A 17434-nucleotide genomic window follows, 5' to 3' on the forward strand; every position below is an offset into this window, starting at 1 on the left:
AAAAAGAAGATATTTAGTATTAAACAAAAATAAAAATTTTGAAAATTTGTTCCTATCCTACGGATCAGCAGCATGAACAACAGCAGTTCACAACATCTTTCTTGCAAACAAATCAACTTAGATTGACATGTGGACGAGCAAAATGAACCAAATTAGCTGTATAACACAGAATGACCTGACTGTTACAAGAGAGGAAAAAGAAAAAAACTAGGGAATCCCAACTGTCTGGTTATAATTCGAGTCCTAACCATGATACAGGCTCCTCAATTTCAACAAAAATAAGAAATAGCAATTTTACATAGTTTGAAGAAGGGGTAACAAAAGTTTGGCACCACATCAGTAGTACTCTCTCACTCCAATTTCCAGAGCTCAAAATAAGAGAACCATCGTGAAAGGTGAGACCAATGTATTATTAGCTTCCAATACTCAAAAGGTGTAGATCATCAAACCAATGGTGTCCACAATGTAGCTTACCATCTACTATCCCTCGACCTGGAATAACAACACAAATGCCATATTTCAGATTCAGAATAATAACTTGGAACATAATATAATAAACAAACAAGAGCAAGATTTCAAAATATTCCCCCTTGATTTCCTGCAGCACCCTTGCACCATAAAGAAAAAGTGATATTTCTCCCAGATGAAAAATAACAGCATTAGAACGTTTAAGAACAACCAAGAATCAACAAAGAGAAACAAAATGACAAACAAATCCAAACCTGTTCATGTCTCTGTTGCCCAAAAATCCTCCATCTCTGGCACCTTGTATTGGTTTTCCATCCTCAGCAGATCTACTCCACACATCTGGAGTGCCACGTGATCGAGGCCGTTCCATAGACTCGAAACTTCTGGACTCATCAAAGGATCCTTGAGAAGATTGTCTTTCGGGAAAGACAGCAGCCCTACCTGCTCCAGAGCCAGGTCTCTCAGCTGCTTTCTTCCCGAAGCGTACCTTATCATCCAAATCAAGGACCAGCGCCTCCAGTTCACATTCTTTTTTATTTATTCTGTCACGCAGATCTTGTATCTCTACGGCAGATTCTTGCATCGATTCTTTCTTAGCATTCAGAGGTAAGCCTTTCTCAAGTTCCTTTCGTAGAACATCAATTTCCTCTTTCAACATCTTTTCCTCTTCTGTTTCAGGCCTGTGGTAAAAGAGTGTAGACAGTTAAGAAAAGATCCATCTTAAAGGCTTGAAAATCAAGCAGTACAGAGCATGATAATAAATATTTGTTTTTAATTTTTTTTTCACCTAATTTAGTTTAAATGATACGTGATAGATTAGTAAAGCTTCACTTCGTCCTACAGGCTTATGAAGAGATGACCATATTAGACTAAGCCACCAAGGGCCACATATGACCCTTATCAACTTTTGTTTAAAAAATAATAATGTATTCCATAAAACATAAGAGTGCCTAAGATAGAAAGAGAATTCTGTCCAAGATCCCTGGTACAGAAAAGAAAAATAATACAGTAGAAGAAAAACCTGCTGATATAATGTCATTTCGCAGTGGTTCAACATTCAGTTCCTGTATTCGAATTATAAGCATAAAAACATATGTTTCCTAAAATCTAATCAACATATAATTGTACATCATAAAAACTACTTTCTCGTGGTTGATTCTTTGCATCCAATTATTTGACAGAAAATGAGATCTACTGATGTGACCACTTTACAGCTTAGCATTTAAAGGTTTTGATTCCTTACAAGTTTTGCTAAAAAGAAGCTAATGATCAAAATGTACACTTTCCCAGCAGTAAGGTTAGAAAACTTTCTCATGATACATGTCATCCATGCCTAAACTATTCTGTTGTTACAAATTGAATTAATCATGGGAGTTGATGAGATCACCTGCATATAAATTAGCAGTGAAGAAGGATACTTGAGGCTTGTTGCAGCGAAGTATACTAGATGTAAGTTGTAACAGACAAAAGCAAATGTGGTGAGACAATAATAACACAACATGGAAAGATACTTGAGGCTTGTCATGCATGCCTCTAAAAAAAATATTACTTTCCCATCAAAGAGAAAAGAAAAAAAGGCTGTGCAAATATACTATTTTGGCGACTTTGAATAAAAATCAAGTTTGGTGTTTATCACTAAATTTGTTTGGTGTAGCCTTTTCAAAACCTTAAATTTGTGCTGGGGTTTTCCCAAGAGTTGTTTGGAGGCATTTTACAGCATACACATGAGACTTTCTTTGGACCCTTAGCTAGGATTCTTTTTGGAGGCATTTAAACTTCTACACCAAGCAGATTAAATTTCTTCTTCGGGAACTTAATCACTCATGTTTCAATGCTTATGATAGATTACAAGAAAGGTGTCCTTGGTTCATCCTAAATCCAAATTGGTGCGGTGTAAAGAAGCAATTGAATCACAAAGACACATTTTAATCCAATGCCCTTTCTCCTCAAATATTTGAGGTCAATCTGTTTACTGCCTTTGATTGGAGTGTGATTCTCCCCTATGAAGTCTTTGACTGCATGAATTTACTTCTCTCAGACCATCCATTCAGACAGTCCAAGAAGATTTTGAGGCTTGAGATCAAAATAGCAGAATTTGGTCCATATGGAATGAAAAAAAAATATAAGAATATTCCAAGGAAATGATCAAAGCCAGACAGTTTTCTATTTCATGCTCACTTCATATTGACTTTTGTACTAAGGGTTTGATGCATCAAAATTTATGCCAACTGAGGGTCTTTGGTAATAAAGAAACAAAAGGGTCTTTTAGGGGAGAGACTCTTCTCATTATGATCCTCAGCATCAAGCCAGACAGTTTTCTTCTATTTCATGCTCAACTGAGGGTTCTTCTTGTAACCCCTTGGCTGGTTGGGGATATCTTTATGTCCATTCTTGTATGTCCTCTTTCTTTTAATTAATGAACTTGTTTGTGGGCGTGTGTGCATATATCTCTAAATTTCCAAATCGCATTTATTAAAAGAAAATTGGTGTGGCATCATGTAGAATTGTGCTTTAAGCTGTACTCACTTATTTGATGGTTTGGGAATAGAGGACCTCAGGTTTATGTCAAAATTCAAAACCAATATCAAAATTTAGAGGCAAATAGAAAAATTAGATGTTTAAGCAAAGTTAAAAAATCGAAGTATTAGGGCCAAAATAAACTGCATATGAGAGCTCGCTCAAGTGGCCAATAGGATTGAAACCAAAATTCTAACTGAATACCTAAAACTCTAAACTAAGCCTAAAAGCGATCATACTAGAAATCACCTTCTGTCATTTCTGCTGTCGTTGTTTCCTGATGATAATCATTCACTAGGCAACAACTCCAGCAGCAAAGTAAACAAGCTGGATGGAACTGTATGACCATATATGATCACTCAAGCTCCAACTCTAAGATTATATATAGGTGATCTCCTAGCCCTTCATAATTTTGTTCCATAGGTCCTAACAATACTTTTTGACATAAATATAGATTATTAGCAAGTTTAGTGGAATAAATGGCTCCACTCAGCTAAGTACTAGGGCAGCTCGCTGTCAGAACCTTTGCAAAGTTTTAAATCAAGTTAAACCCAATCCTCAATAGAACTTCTCCAGCTAGCTTCATACATGAAGAATTTGCTTCCAAGAACCAAATAACAATCAGAAAACAAAGAAATTATCCCCTGCACCGAACTACAACGGAGAGATAGAGTTTAACAATGTTAAAAGTTAAATTAGGACCTGTCCACAGCACGACGCTCAAGTTGCAGATCTATCTTCCGCCAGTCCTTGCCACGTTCCTCCAGCAAAACCTCCCTAGGCTTGGCATCCCCAAATGGATTGACTTTTGGCCTCGGCTTCACCACATTTTCTACGCCCTGCAATCCTGGACCCTCTGAACGGCTCGATTGAGCACTCGAAGGTCTGCTAGAGTGAGCACTGGTTGGCCTACTGGTTCTTTTGGCCTCAATTTCTGTATCCAGCTTCTTCCAATCCAACCCCTTCTCAGCCAAAACTTCCTCTCTTGGCCTTGCTGCTCCAAAAGGACTTGGCTTGTTCGACCTTGTTGCTTCATTTGTAAGGAGATTAGCTTTGGGTCGATCCAATACTAACCGGGGTCGTTCTGTGTCACTATCACGTGAACTGCCTCTAGTCCAGCGATCATGCTCATTCACCTCACGGTCACGGTAACCAGAACCAAAAGTGGAGGATCTCGATGGAACAGGTTTTTTCGCACTGGCCCAGCTATCGACCTCGTCTGCCCTGGATGAAATTCCACCCATACCACCGCCTAGCGACCCGTACCTATTCTGTCGCTCTGAAGCCAATGTGGGAGATTTCTTAGTCATTGCCCAATTATCCACCTCGTCAGCCCTTGAAGGTTGATCGAAATTGGAAGCCCTAGGAGGTGGATCCCTACGATCATCATCGAACCCACCAAACGATCGTCGACCACCACCCCAAGACCCATCGCCTTCATCACGGTCTCGAAATCGACCAGCAGGCATACTGTGCCGATCATAAGTGGGAAATCCCCCACCAAGTCGACCAGGACGCATTTCTTCACCAGAACGGTCTTTGGGACCAGTCGGAAGTCGAAGCATCTCCTCCGGCGTCAAGCCCTTGCTGTCTGTTTGCCTACTGCCGGCGCCCGGGCCCGTCAAGGTCCCCATAGTGAATTCCGACAACGTCATCTTCTTCTTCTTGGGCTTGGTGTTGACAGCTTCCTTAAGGCTAGGGAAATTCTTCGATTCTGCTTGGGAGGCGGCCGCAGCAGCTTCCGCCTCTCGTTCCTCAGCCTCAGCACGCTCGGCATCAGCAGCCCAGGCTCCAATTCCGCCCCACGGTTTTGACATTTCTCTCTCGTTGGTTTGGTTTAAGCTCGAGATCCACAAATCGCAAGAATTGAAAATAGAAGGAGAAGAGAGATCTAAACGAAGAATTAGAGTTTGGAGAATGAGCTAGGCTCCGTTAATGGAGCCGGAGCTCAAAGAACATACGATGGAAAATATGAAAGGGAAACACGGGCGTTGTGAGAAGAGGAGGGGGGAAGGATTTTGTAGAATCTCTCTTTTTCCCAATCTTTTTTTTCCGTCTTCTTTTTATGGCTCGGAGGAGGAGGAGGGAGTGGGAGTGGGAGCCGTCGAGATTATGGGTGTTGTTCCCACGCGCCGAGCACGAGAGTCATAAACGGCGCACTCACAGTAGCCACGTGGACAATTACCCGGCGTTCATTCTCCTCTTGACTTCAACATGTTGGACGGTCAGGATGATTTGTATCTTCCACTTTATTTATATCGATGGCCACCGTTCCTAATCCTAGTGTGTATCACTCATTTGGAATCTCTGACCTATTTTTAATTTCCTAAAACTTTATAGGCAACCATTTGTGTTGAGGATTTCTTTTCAAATAAATACTCTTATATTTATTTTATGTTAAATATTAACCTTTTATTTTTACCCCCAACAAAAATATACTTCAAATATTGTTTTGAGTTTCATTGAAATACGTGTTCAATTTAGTCATATATTTTTATTAAACCTTAAAATTGGTTAATGTGTTTTTAGCTTTTCTGTTTCCGAAAAATAGTCTCTATTGGTCATCAACTATGTTACTGAAATGTAAGTTCAAGTCTAACCAAAAAAATTGTCTCTATTGGCGCCAACACCATCAACGATGATGAACACTGCTACAGATCAAAGGCTTCATTCCTGGATACCAAAGCGTTCGTTCTCATTTGCATACTCATCAACACATTTTGCCATGTATTCACCCTAGATATCGCTTTTCCATGTAATCCAACATTCACAGCCTCCAAATCATCGCTCCTCATCTTCAAAACCTCACATGCCTTCGCGCCCTCCAACATCCAAATCAAACACGAACAGTATCCCTTCGCAATCTCCGAATCGCTGTCAGCTTTGAATCTCATTCGATCAAACTCGTCAATTCTTACATCCAACCATACTTGCGTCGCACATCCTCTCACTCTATTCTCTGGTAGTCGAATCGATTCATCTGTAGGATCAAGAATCGCTGCATACTGCAACAGTCGTTTCACTCGATCAATCGGCTTCAAGAGAGGCTTGAACTCCAAAACAAGTCGATGAAGCTTATCCACCACTAAATCAGACGTATAGACCGGAATTGCAAACGCATCGAGATCGCAATTAGAGCGTCGAAGATGTAACCTATCGGAGGAAGATATGGTGGATCTTAGAGATTTGGATGCAAGAAATCTCTGATTTACTACACAACGAGAGCGCATTTTTTGAAGGTGGAGCTTCGAGGAACCTGAAAACTCAGCGGATCGAAAACCAAATGTAACTACAGGCATCGAAGCCATGTATAGATGAAAAGAAAAGGAAAAAGGAGGAAGAAACTTTTGGTAACATTATTTGACCGAGTAAAATGAAGCTCCCGGAGTTCCGCCTCTACTCTCCGCTCTTCGGCTCACCAGGTGAATCGCTTCCATAATTCAGCTTCTGGGTGGCTGTAAATGAAACGACCAAACTCCAGGAGTATTTATATTGCAGACGGAGGAGCTTACGGCCTTCCGGGAAGAGCAATTGGGCTGGTGGGCCCCGCTAGATATTAAACCGATTCTGGGCCCATGAAAGTGCATCGAATTGGGAACTGGAAAGCCCAAAAAGTGGGACTTTATTTCTATTAATTATTTTATAATTGCAATTTGCACTCAATAATTGAATTCAGGAAACAACAGGAGGAACGTCAGCACTTGCGAGGATGAAACCATTATTATAGAAGCAAAAGTTCCCTTTTGGAAGGCTCTTTAAATTACATCTTAAACATAAATTATTATAATCTTTGTATTAAATTTTAGGTTAGAACAGGTGTTTATATAGTTGGTGGGGGGTGGGGGGTGGGGCGGCTGCCTTGTTTATATTATTTAAAATTAGAAAAAGTGGGTAAAGAGAGTATTAAAGGGAAAATACGTTTTTTTAAGAGTACTAAACTTACTTACATCCACAAGTACTCCAGAGCTTATTATTGACTGCTTTGGCAATGCAGTTGGATCAGCTGCTACAATTTATGATAAACAGTGCACAACCATGGCTTTCAACTGCTGCACCTATTGACCCTGACTTCACTCCAAACTCTTTTCCACTCCATTCCTCTTTGCATTTGCAGGAACTATGATCCAGTTTCTTGCCAGGAACAACTTCGCCCAGGTCCGAAATCTTTGCTGATATTACCGTCTTCACATCGTTTAGATTGAAGAAAGCAACATATATCTCACCTATATTACACATCCAAATCTTCTTTAACAAATATGTTGACTCAACCATGCTACATCTATATGAACAACATCCATTTAGAATCTAACCTCCTCTTCCTGTTGCGATCCAAGAGCGAACTCCAGTCGGACTGGCTTTGGCTGCAGGAATGATGTTCATGAGTGATGCTCATAATGCTAAAACAGTCCAAGATTCGTAGTTTTAAGAATGCGACTAGATCTCGGATTCATACCTTGGTCAGTCTTCACAATTGCACAATGCCCAGAATGATGATTTCCCAATGTCCCATTACTGTATAAATCCCACTTCTGCTATAATCAGAGTGAACATTCCGGGAACAAAGTAAGATAACTACAATGCTCGTTTATGCATATTAATTCTCTTAAATGGAAAGGAAAAAACATCGAACAATTAAGACCCAACAAACCTGGTTCTCATGTCTACTACACCGAAAAAATGACCCCCTCACCAACTCTTCAGAACTACGCTTTCTTTTCGAAGTAGCATCCAGGCAAACGTCCACCGTGCTAGTAGGCGACGATAGAAGTTCCACTTGATCAAGGCGAGTAGTTGCCTCTTTATCTCTGCAGCAGAACATAGTTTTCTGACAATGCTATACACTCATAAGAAAATCAAAACTGGTGCATCAAACCAATTACATTGCAACTCGAGATCCTCTTTTATATAGACATAATGGCGTTTGATATTCAAGCTCTGGATTTGCCTTCCAGCATATTTTTTCAACACCTCGATCGAGACGTTCAGTAATCCAACCAACAGCGTTCGAATCCGCACATTTGGTGAGACCCAATATAGGTGAAACTGATGGCTTCGAATATCTGAAATGCCATTTCATAATCTGCTCTCTACATTTTGATACCTTTGTTGTTGCAGCAATTTTAAGAAACTGTGAAGGCAACAAAAATAAGAAGTAAAAATGTCAATATCCAGAAAGTCTCCCAACTTCCAAATTATAAGAACAGAAAAAGCTGAACTTGCCTCCATATTATTTGAGCTAAAGGAGTTAATCTCCAGAAGCGTAGGATTCGTGATGATACTATAGGTCATATCGTCAATATTCCGCAAATCTCCTCCATACATAATTGGAGATTTGGACATACACCATAAAGTCATCTGAAAAATTCAGTTGAACAACATTTCTGAGTCAAATGAAAACTATTAAGATAATATATACTCTCTCCCTCTTTTATGAAATACAAATGTACCTGAGTTCTTTGTTCATTTATATTAAGGTTGGATCTTCTATGTGGGCCATCGTTTGAACCTGAAATAACATTTAATACAAGCTTAAAAATGAAATATCATCTGAACTTCTGAAGATATGGTTTGCCCAGCTCCATCTCTTTTGATTCACAGTTTCCCTCAATACAGATCATTTATGTATTTTATATTAAGCATTCATCTTATTCAGAGAGCAATGATGAAGAACATAGGCAATTCCTTGTCTCACCTGATGAAGAACATATTACCAAAACACTCGAGATTGTTACTCAACCTAATTGTACTCTCATTTTTAGTTTATTCAATCTTATTGCCATCCTACTGCATGGCCCCAATAGAGAGAAGGAGTAACCTTGATCAGTGAGCCACCCTAGTGGAAGCATATCTAAATCAGGCCATGATTTACCCAGCAACCCCATGGTACCTATCATATTAGCAGTGGAGAAATCCCTGATGAAGAGATGAATCAGACCATGTTAGTATGTGTTCAAACGACATAATATGTATTTGAATCTCTTGAATCGAAATACGGCTACATAATTTACCGGGTGACATCAAAGTGGGAAACGATGTCGTTCCAAGTATCCCAATCGTCACCTGTTATTCTATACATGTTAACCAGCCCACTTACAGCCTTGGCCATGGCTGGTGTCACACTTGTTCCAGGAGACAGAGAATAGAGTATTGGGCGGTTAAGTTGTTTAAGAACCTGTGTGTACTCAATGAATTAGCATATGTGTAACAGCCATGTATGTGATAGACAGAGAAAGAGACCATACATCTGAGACAAAGCTTATTTCAGGTAAATCCAAGTCGTCACCGAAGACACAATCATGCTTCACTGCCAGAAACATAGGAAATAAAGGTTATAAAAAATGAACATTTCGGGTTAGTATCCAGGTTTCAGGTAATGTTTCTAAAGAACAGAAATATTCAGTTAAAACGTTAATATTGAAGAGTAAAATGGATTGTTCGCAATTTAAAACAATCTATCAAATAGTTAATGACAGTCAACTTACCAAAATCAACGCCCCAATCAGCAAACTGTTGATACAGCGACCTTAAGAAGGCTTTTCCAGCTCCTGAATTAACGTTTACACTCATGAAACCATTATGCATCCACGCACACGACCTCGACTTGATCCCGATATCACTTGCAAACCACTTTCTCCCTGATTCTACATAGGCACCTCCCTAAGAAGCAATGAAGAACACAGTTAGCAATTCTTCTGTGTTTTTATGAACAAAATAAGGGAAGTTGTCGAAGGTACCTTAGAAACGTCCAATATAGGAGTATTGGCATTTACTGCCTGTGTGCTTATTCCTCTCATGACATGAATTCCAAACTTCAAACCCATATCATGAACTTTCTTAGCTACTTCAGTGAATCCCTTTCCACCTTGAGAGGAAGGCCACCGCACCGGGTCAGGCACCATCCTCCCCCATTCATCAATCACATCAAATCCAAGAGAATCAACGTAAGCACCTGGAACCTTTTTCCTATACCAGAGGTAGTCCACAACCACATACTGCATCAATTAAATAAACCAGAGATCATCAATCATGCATGACAACAAAGCTAAAAAAATCCTTACATTGCATCATAAACAACCAATGATACCAACAAATTTGCCAGACAGTTACCCAATTCCTACCTCATAACCCTTAGAATTAAGCCGCTTGGCAACAATCTCTGCATTGTCCAGGAATTCTTTCTCAGAAATAGTCCAGCAGAAGGAGTCATAGGAGTTCCAGCCTCTCGGTGGGAGGGCGGCACGTTCAGGTCCAGTTTGTGAGGACACCCTGAAACAGATTTGAGTAAAATGAAATTCTTCACAATGTTTTTTTAAGATTGGGCCTTCGTTCAATCAGGCAGTCAGTCAATAACAATCATAGTTTCTACAGACCGCAGACAATTCTTACGTAATATAGAAACGGAACTCAACCGGATAAGCTACTAGAACTGAAAGTGAGCGAAAAGTTAGATCTACAAACCTATTGAAGAGAAGCCCGAAACAAAAGAAGAGGCAAAAGCAGAGAGAACTGAAGGAGAAGTCTTTCATGACGGGTCTTGCCCACACCAGTGGCGGTTCTGAGCTATGAAACTAAGAGTAGACTAGAAAACAGGGAGCTTTGATTGATATTATGAAACCTTCACCAATGGAAAATACTGAATTAGGAAAACGATAAAGACCCTTTTGGATAATATGTGGGATGGGACGGCATTAATTAACGCATTTTCTTGGTGGGTATTATAAATTAGAAGAAAATTAGACTGAATGGCTAACAAGGGTCGGAAGTGTGACCCAACTGGACTACCAAGTTCAGAAATGAAAGATCTAACCGAACCCGTAAAAGCATCTTCCATAGATCCAAGGAAAAACCGTGGCAGTGGGAAGTGATAATTACACGCTAACATTTACCATTAAGACCAAAGTTGGTAAAGAACTTGTTGAAGTTTTGACCTTTTGTGTACTTTTTTTTGGCAAAACCAAGTTGAGACCACTAAACTCTCCGTATATAGAAACCACGTACAAAACTGTTTTCTAGGGTTTTGTATCACAAAAATTTAGTGTTTTTATACAGTCAATTGAGAGGAAGAAGCTATGGAACGTTGTAGGCAAACTATTTTTGGTTGTTTATTAATTGTATCTTAAGCCGTCGTTGTTATGGTGCTTAAGAGTCTTTTCAAGCGTGAATTTAGGCCAACACAACATTCCATTTCCAACTTGGATGAGTAATCGCAAGAACTGTGAAGAACAAAGTTCTAAGCCAAAAGCTAAAAAAGATATTTAGAAACTGGGAACTGCCCAATTGACTTGAATAAACTCAGACCTTGTGGTAGCTCGCCCAAGCTTTGTTTTGAACATTTTTACATGTTTTAGCAGGAATCTTGCATGTCTCTAAAGTGACCCTTGTTTGGAATTGGAATCATCTCAGCTATGAACTCAAGAACTTGAAGTTATCATCATAATGCTGATTTCTGGTGTAGGGTCAGGTTGTGCATCAAGATCATAATTTAATAATATAGGTGGCCGACATGGAAACTCTAAATCATGCTCTCAGTCAATTCCTAGGTTTATGAACCATCAAGCACAACACAGCATAGTAGCTGCTAATTGCTATTTGAAGGAGAGATTGATAAGTGGAGCTTTAGCAATTGTGATATATTGGTGAAGCATCTGGTTCTAAACACATTCAGAAACAAAGCTGGAACAAATGGGAGAGCCACAACAGGGCACCTAAACAAAGACAGAAAAAGTGGGAAGGAGGTCATGGTCCATCACAAATTTCCTAAATTTCCTAAATTTCCTAAATTTCCTAAATTTCCTAAATTTCTTCCCCTGGGGTTGCCTTTCCACCCTGTAAAATCAAGCACCTCTACCTCAACTTGTGTTGCCTTTGAATTTCGTACAAAATTTTGCTACATCTGTGAAAGGTTGGGAGGGCATGGAAGCTAAGCATTTTGGTTAAGGGGGGAGGCCAGTTCAGACAGAATTATTTTGCTATAGAAAACATCTCTATCATGGTGAAACACTGAAGTTCAACAAAAATGGAAATGCTTCTTGGCTTCCATCCCAAGATAGAATATTTTAGCTACAGAAATGTACTGTTTTTGCCTGCTGGAAAAGCTTCAATCTACAAGCAAGCAAACAAACGAGGTTAAGTTGTAGTCCATGAACTAAACTAGAAAAAGTATGATCTCTAAATTTAATAGGTTCTTCAACTTTCAATTTTGTGTTTAATAGGTTATTGACATATTCAACCATTTCTTAAATTAAAGAATCTATTAAATGTAAATAGGAGATTAAACTTTCAATTGTGTGTTCAATAAAGTCAACAACGTATTAGACACAAAATTGAAAGTTCAAGAACCTATTAAATCTATAATCGCAAAAATTCAAAAATTTAGGAAACCTAAAACAAAACTTCAAATAATGAGGCAAAGAAATATAAAGAATCTTCTGCTTTGCACAATATAAACTGAAGTGACATAAATTTGTTTTGAAGTCTCCATCGTCCTATGGCAAGACAAAAAAACTTTCTTTTTCTTATTGGATAAACACAATTATGAGATAAACACAGATATTAACTTTTGAGGCAGATACGTACTTGAAATTTGATAACACAAATCAAATCAATATTGTACTTGAAATTTGGATGCTCTTAAATGCATAATCATTCCCCCCCTCATCCTTCTCGCTTAAATTGCATGCATGTGCTCAACATTTGCTCCAATTTTGGCTTTATAAAGCGACATTCTCTTTGTCTGTGTTATCATTTTTAACTGGCCCCTTCTTTTCTTTTCTTTTCTTTTTCTTTTTCTTCTTTCCAATGATCTTCCAATCTTATACTTCCAAAAATAAGGCAAACTTGAATCTACAACCCCAGTTGGCAACTTGCTTTTATAACAGAAACTGGATCAAAAACTTCGTTTTTTTCCACTCTTGAAACAAAAAGCATCCATACTGATAACCCAAACATACCTCCATTATCTTAAACCTCTTTTCACTTTTGTAGTAATTTAAACCCCCTTGGAAGCAAGGTAGAAATTCATCAAAACTTTTGACCTTTAATCCCTTTTTATCCTTGTATATAAGCCTTCCCAACTCAATGCAAAGATCATCCTAAATCAGGACAGCCCAACTTTCCTCCTTTCTACTCACTCTTCTCTCCATCCTTTCTATTGAAGAAACAAGGCTATGGCTCTTGCAACAGCAGCACGTAAGATGGGTCTCATGAAACCAGACCGTCAGCTCTTCGCAGTTGCTGATGACACTGCCCTGACGAAGCAAGTTTTGGCCACTCATTCCGACGAAACTCTCGAGTTTCTCGTCACTCCTTTGCTCGGTCTCATTGAACAAATTTTCCTTCGAGCTAAACTCAATGATAAGCAGGCATGTCATACATGTGTTTTAACAATCTGTTTTCGCATATTCAACCTTTTCATGTGAGCTTTGCTCATTCATTGATTTTGTCTCCACCAGGGAACAACAGGAGCTGAACTGGAGGCAATCGAAGACAACTCTCCAAGCCCAACGGACTTGCTGGACTTGCTGGACTTTGTATCATTCACCATCCATAGAGTTTCCAATGAGGTGAGCTGTCTAGACTTCTTTTTTTTTTCCTTCTTTGGGTATAGAAAAGTCCATTCCTTTTCAGAACTGGTTTTCTTTGCTTGTTTTTAATGATCACAGATACAGTACAAGTGTTCAAGAGCAGGGGAGCCCCATACAGTGACAATGGAAGTGTTGAATTTGTTAACAAACTGGCCATGGGATGCTAAGGCAGTGCTGGCGTTGGCTGCATTTTCCATCAACTATGGAGAGTTTTGGCTATTGGTTCACCAATCCTCATCTGACTTACTCGCCAAAGACATCTCACTCCTCAAAAAACTCCCAGAAATATTCGAGAGAATCGACATTGTGAGGCAAAAATTTGACGCCATTGACAAACTCATCAAGGCACTCATCAGTGTGGCCAAGTGCATCGTCGATTTCAAAATGCTTCCTCCCCATTACATTACTCCCGACACACCTGAAATGAAGAGTGCAACCACTCTTATTCCAACAGCTGTTTACTGGATAGTCAGAAGCATTATCGCCTGCGCTGCGCAGATTACAGGCCTTGTCGGGGTTGGCCATGAGTATGCCACCATCTCCTACTTTTGATAATCTAACTTCATTGTACTCGGCTCACTAAACATTCCTTGTTTCTTTTTCTCCAATAATCCATCAGGTATTTAGCATCAGCATCTGAGACATGGGAGCTCTCAAGTTTGGCCCATAAGATCGACAACATTCGCAAGCACCTCGAACAACTGCTTCAAGCTTGTCATCAGTACATACGTGAGGCTTCTGTTGCTCTCTCTAAACTTGAAAATAAACAGAGATCTAGACACAGTTGACACTGAGTTAACTCTTCTCCTCGTTTGTGATTGATAAAACAGATGAGAAGATGCACCACGAAGCTTATATGAACCTGGTCCGCCTTTTCGAGATACCCCACCTTGACAACAACAAGATCCTCAGGGCTTTGATTTACTCCAAGGATGACAAGATGCCCCTCATCGATGGTATAAGCAAGGAAAAGGTGTGCACTTTCCCCTTTTCTGAACTTCCCCACATATTTTATTTCGGTTTCAATGCAATTCTTGAACTCTATTACTCTGTTAAACACTTCAGCTGGATTTTGTTTAATCACATCCCAGGCTACCCTGGACGTGCTGAGAAAGAAGAATGTGCTGCTGCTCATCTCTGACCTGGACCTTTCCGCAGTGGAGCTTTCAATGCTGGACCAAATCTACAGAGAATCAAGGCAGAACAAAACGAGAGCAGAGAGCGATTACGAGGTGGTTTGGATGCCAATTGTGGAGTCCCCATGGACAGATGAGAAACAGGCCAAGTTCGAAGGGTTGCTGAATTTGATGCCATGGTACTCGGTGGCACATCCTTCCCTGATCGAATCGGCGGTGATCAAGTACATAAGACAGGTGTGGCACTTCAACAAGAAGCCTTTGTTGGTGGTTTTGGACCCTCAAGGAAAAGTAGTGAATACCAACGCCGTCCATATGCTGTGGATTTGGGGAAGCTTGGCGTACCCCTTCACAAGCGCTCGAGAGGAATCACTTTGGAAAGAGGAGACTTGGAGACTTGAGCTGTTGGTGGATTCAGTGGAGCCGCTCATCTTTAACTGGGTAACCTCAATTCCCCCTTCATGTATCTTATGTTTATGTTAAAGCTAAGGAAGTTAAAGCTAATGTGTGCAAGTAAAATTTTCAGATGGAAACAGGGAAATACATATGCATTTGCGGAGGGGAAGACATGGAATGGGTGAGAAGCTTCAGCAAAAAGGTGAAAGAAGTGGCAAAGGACGCGGGAGTAGAAATGGAGATATTGTACGTGGGAAAGAGCAACCCGGGAGAGAGAATCAGGAAGAACATAGCGGCAATCTTGGCAGAAAAAATGATCCACACACTGGCAGATCCGACCCTAGTATGGTTCTTCTGGGTAAGGCTGGAAAGCATGTGGTATTCAAAAACACAAAGGGGAAACACAATTGAGGAAGATCCCATAATGCAAGAGACAATGACAATGCTGAGCTTCGACAGTGGGGACCAGGGGTGGGCGGTGTTCTGCAAGGGCTCAACCAGCATCATTCGGGCCAAAGCCGAGATGATAATGAAGGTGATGGAGGGGTACGAAGAGCGTTGGAAGGAGGATGCGAAGGAGTTGGGACTCATACCTGCTATGAGCAAGGACCTCCAAACCATCCACACTCCCGAGCATTGCAACCGTCTCATTCTGCCTTCCTCCAATGGCACCATTCCCGAGAAGGTGGTCTGCTCTGAATGTGGCAGCGCCATGGAGAAGTTCATCATGTACCGCTGCTGCACAGACTGAGCTTTTGGCACAGTTCCAACCGCCCTCACCAATTGTTGCTTATATATAGTAAGTAAGGCTTTGCAGTGTGGATTTTGTTGCGTAAAATAAGAAGATGTAATTTCCATGGATGCATGGAACTCTAATTTCAGTATTACGTTATCCTTTATTAAATAGTTTTAATGTATGTTTCAAGGTTTAATGAAATTTTTCTCTTTTTTTTTTTTTTTTTTTTTTTTTTTTCTTTTTTCTTTTTCTTTTTTCAAACAATCGGCTTCATTAATTCTTTTCTTCCCTCTTTTCCTTTCTTTGCAATTTATACCTTTCTTCTTTCCAAACAAACTTAATTGTATCAAGAATTAAATCAAAAACATTTTTAAATTTTATTTCAAAGTGTTAATTTCATTTAAATAATAATAATAATAATAATAATAATAATAATAAATAATTTAGTAAACGCATCGAAATCGGACGTACCGGAGGCAGGGTGCAAATGCGGCTTCCATAGACTCATAGCCTCGGATCATTTCTCGAACAGATCTATTCCCTTCCCTTCCCTTCCCTTCCCTTCCCTTCCCTGTAGAATCATCGAACTCCATCTCCAACCCCTGCCTGCCCTTGTTCTCCTTCTTTCTCGAATCATAATTTGTTGGAGAGAAGAAGATGGTGAAAGTGGCGACGTTCTTTGCAATGTCATTGGGCGCCTTCGTATTCTGGCAGTCAATGGATAAACTCCATGTTTGGATCGCTCTCCGTCAAGACGAAAAGGTTCTCTCTCCATTTCCCTCCCTAAAGATTTCTCTAATTTTCTTCTCCTTCTCATTTCATAGTCCTTTATTCTTCATTCTTCAATTGATGCCTGCTTCTCCGTTGAAGAGTATGAATTAAGTACAAAAAACAAAACCCTAGGGGGCAAGTCTACGGCAGTTCATCTATGCGATATTTGTAGAAATTTTGATAATTAGAAATAACAAAGGTGTCTCTGCGTTCTTCTTTGCTGTTTCAGAAAGAGAGATTGGAAAGAGAAGCTGAGATCAGAAGAGTTAGAGAAGAGCTACTGCAACAAGCGAAACAGAAGGACTCTCTTGCTTGACTTTCCCCTACCTTCTGTTGCTGCTATCGGTATCAAATTGATAAGTTGAGATTTTTATTAGTATTGATTGTCTGTTCTAGAACAATGATAATGGGCTGGCTTATAAATTGTTGATTACTCATCTCATTAACTTCCCTGGTTATCAAATTGTAAACAATGCTCATTTCAATTTGGAGCTTTGCCTTTTGAATAATTGAATTTTTCATCGACTTGACTCAGTGTTGTGTTCATTACCTTCCTTGCTTCTATCTCAAATTTATACGTCCACACTCCATGGGGTTCTGGAGTTATCAATGTCCTGATCAGATACCAATGCAGCTACCTAAAGGTTGCTTTTGTTGGGCAGAGTTTCCTTCAATGGAGCTCAATTTAATTGTTGAAAAATTGCATCTGAATCTTGATTAACATGGGGAAGACTCTCTACATAACTCTGTGCTACTTTTAGCTTCTTATTGAGATAAATGAATGCTTATTTTGATCCCTGACATGCTTGCAAAGTTTCTAACTTTAT

The 17434-nt window shown here is 39.8% G+C and overlaps 5 protein-coding genes across 8 annotated transcripts; 2 read left to right on the forward strand and 3 right to left on the reverse strand.

Moving 5' to 3' along the window:
* Positions 1-143: 143 nt before the first annotated feature.
* Positions 144-5052, reverse strand: LOC111799268 (eukaryotic translation initiation factor 4B2). The gene is made up of 3 exons (XM_023682744.2): positions 3688-5052; positions 723-1148; positions 144-492 (listed from the first exon to the last, which is right to left on the reverse strand). Exons 1-3 carry the CDS (start codon positions 4800-4802, stop codon positions 471-473), a joined length of 1563 nt encoding a protein of 520 aa, XP_023538512.2. The 5' UTR covers positions 4803-5052; the 3' UTR covers positions 144-470.
* A 446-nt stretch (positions 5053-5498) lies between these two features.
* Positions 5499-6600, reverse strand: LOC111799269 (sufE-like protein 2, chloroplastic). Of its 3 annotated transcripts, none has more exons than XM_087125526.1 (2): positions 6351-6600; positions 5499-6241 (listed from the first exon to the last, which is right to left on the reverse strand). In XM_087125526.1, exon 2 carries the CDS (start codon positions 6213-6215, stop codon positions 5637-5639), a length of 579 nt encoding a protein of 192 aa, XP_086981652.1. In that variant the 5' UTR covers positions 6216-6241; positions 6351-6600; the 3' UTR covers positions 5499-5636. The 3 variants fall into 3 exon arrangements, with proteins under 3 accessions (XP_086981652.1, XP_086981653.1, XP_023538514.2); XM_087125527.1 differs by having other exon boundaries at positions 6341-6600; XM_023682746.2 differs by having other exon boundaries at positions 5499-6600.
* Positions 6601-6745: 145 nt separating this feature from the next.
* LOC111799267 (Melibiase family protein) lies at positions 6746-10757 on the reverse strand. Of its 2 annotated transcripts, none has more exons than XM_087125523.1 (14): positions 10444-10757; positions 10104-10251; positions 9720-9948; positions 9468-9642; positions 9228-9289; positions 8994-9157; positions 8801-8898; positions 8433-8491; positions 8206-8340; positions 7866-8113; positions 7634-7790; positions 7439-7514; positions 7296-7346; positions 6746-7208 (listed from the first exon to the last, which is right to left on the reverse strand). In XM_087125523.1, exons 2-14 carry the CDS (start codon positions 10190-10192, stop codon positions 6985-6987), a joined length of 1767 nt encoding a protein of 588 aa, XP_086981649.1. In that variant the 5' UTR covers positions 10193-10251; positions 10444-10757; the 3' UTR covers positions 6746-6984. The 2 variants fall into 2 exon arrangements, with proteins under 2 accessions (XP_086981649.1, XP_023538510.2); XM_023682742.2 differs by having other exon boundaries at positions 9720-9977; positions 10444-10755.
* A 2182-nt stretch (positions 10758-12939) lies between these two features.
* LOC111798482 (protein SIEVE ELEMENT OCCLUSION B) lies at positions 12940-16055 on the forward strand. Its single transcript, XM_023681656.2, has 7 exons — positions 12940-13346; positions 13437-13547; positions 13647-14095; positions 14188-14297; positions 14399-14541; positions 14660-15145; positions 15231-16055. The coding sequence occupies exons 1-7, from the start codon at positions 13152-13154 to the stop codon at positions 15849-15851; spliced, it is 2115 nt and encodes a 704-aa protein (XP_023537424.1). The 5' UTR covers positions 12940-13151; the 3' UTR covers positions 15852-16055.
* A 294-nt stretch (positions 16056-16349) lies between these two features.
* LOC111798484 (uncharacterized) lies at positions 16350-17141 on the forward strand. Its single transcript, XM_023681659.2, has 2 exons — positions 16350-16598; positions 16837-17141. The coding sequence occupies exons 1-2, from the start codon at positions 16494-16496 to the stop codon at positions 16921-16923; spliced, it is 192 nt and encodes a 63-aa protein (XP_023537427.1). The 5' UTR covers positions 16350-16493; the 3' UTR covers positions 16924-17141.
* Positions 17142-17434: the final 293 nt, after the last annotated feature.

Source organism: Cucurbita pepo, chromosome 7 (assembly GCF_057944985.1).
Source record: "Cucurbita pepo subsp. pepo isolate OVF chromosome 7, ASM5794498v1, whole genome shotgun sequence".
Taxonomy (NCBI): Eukaryota; Viridiplantae; Streptophyta; class Magnoliopsida; order Cucurbitales; family Cucurbitaceae; genus Cucurbita; species Cucurbita pepo.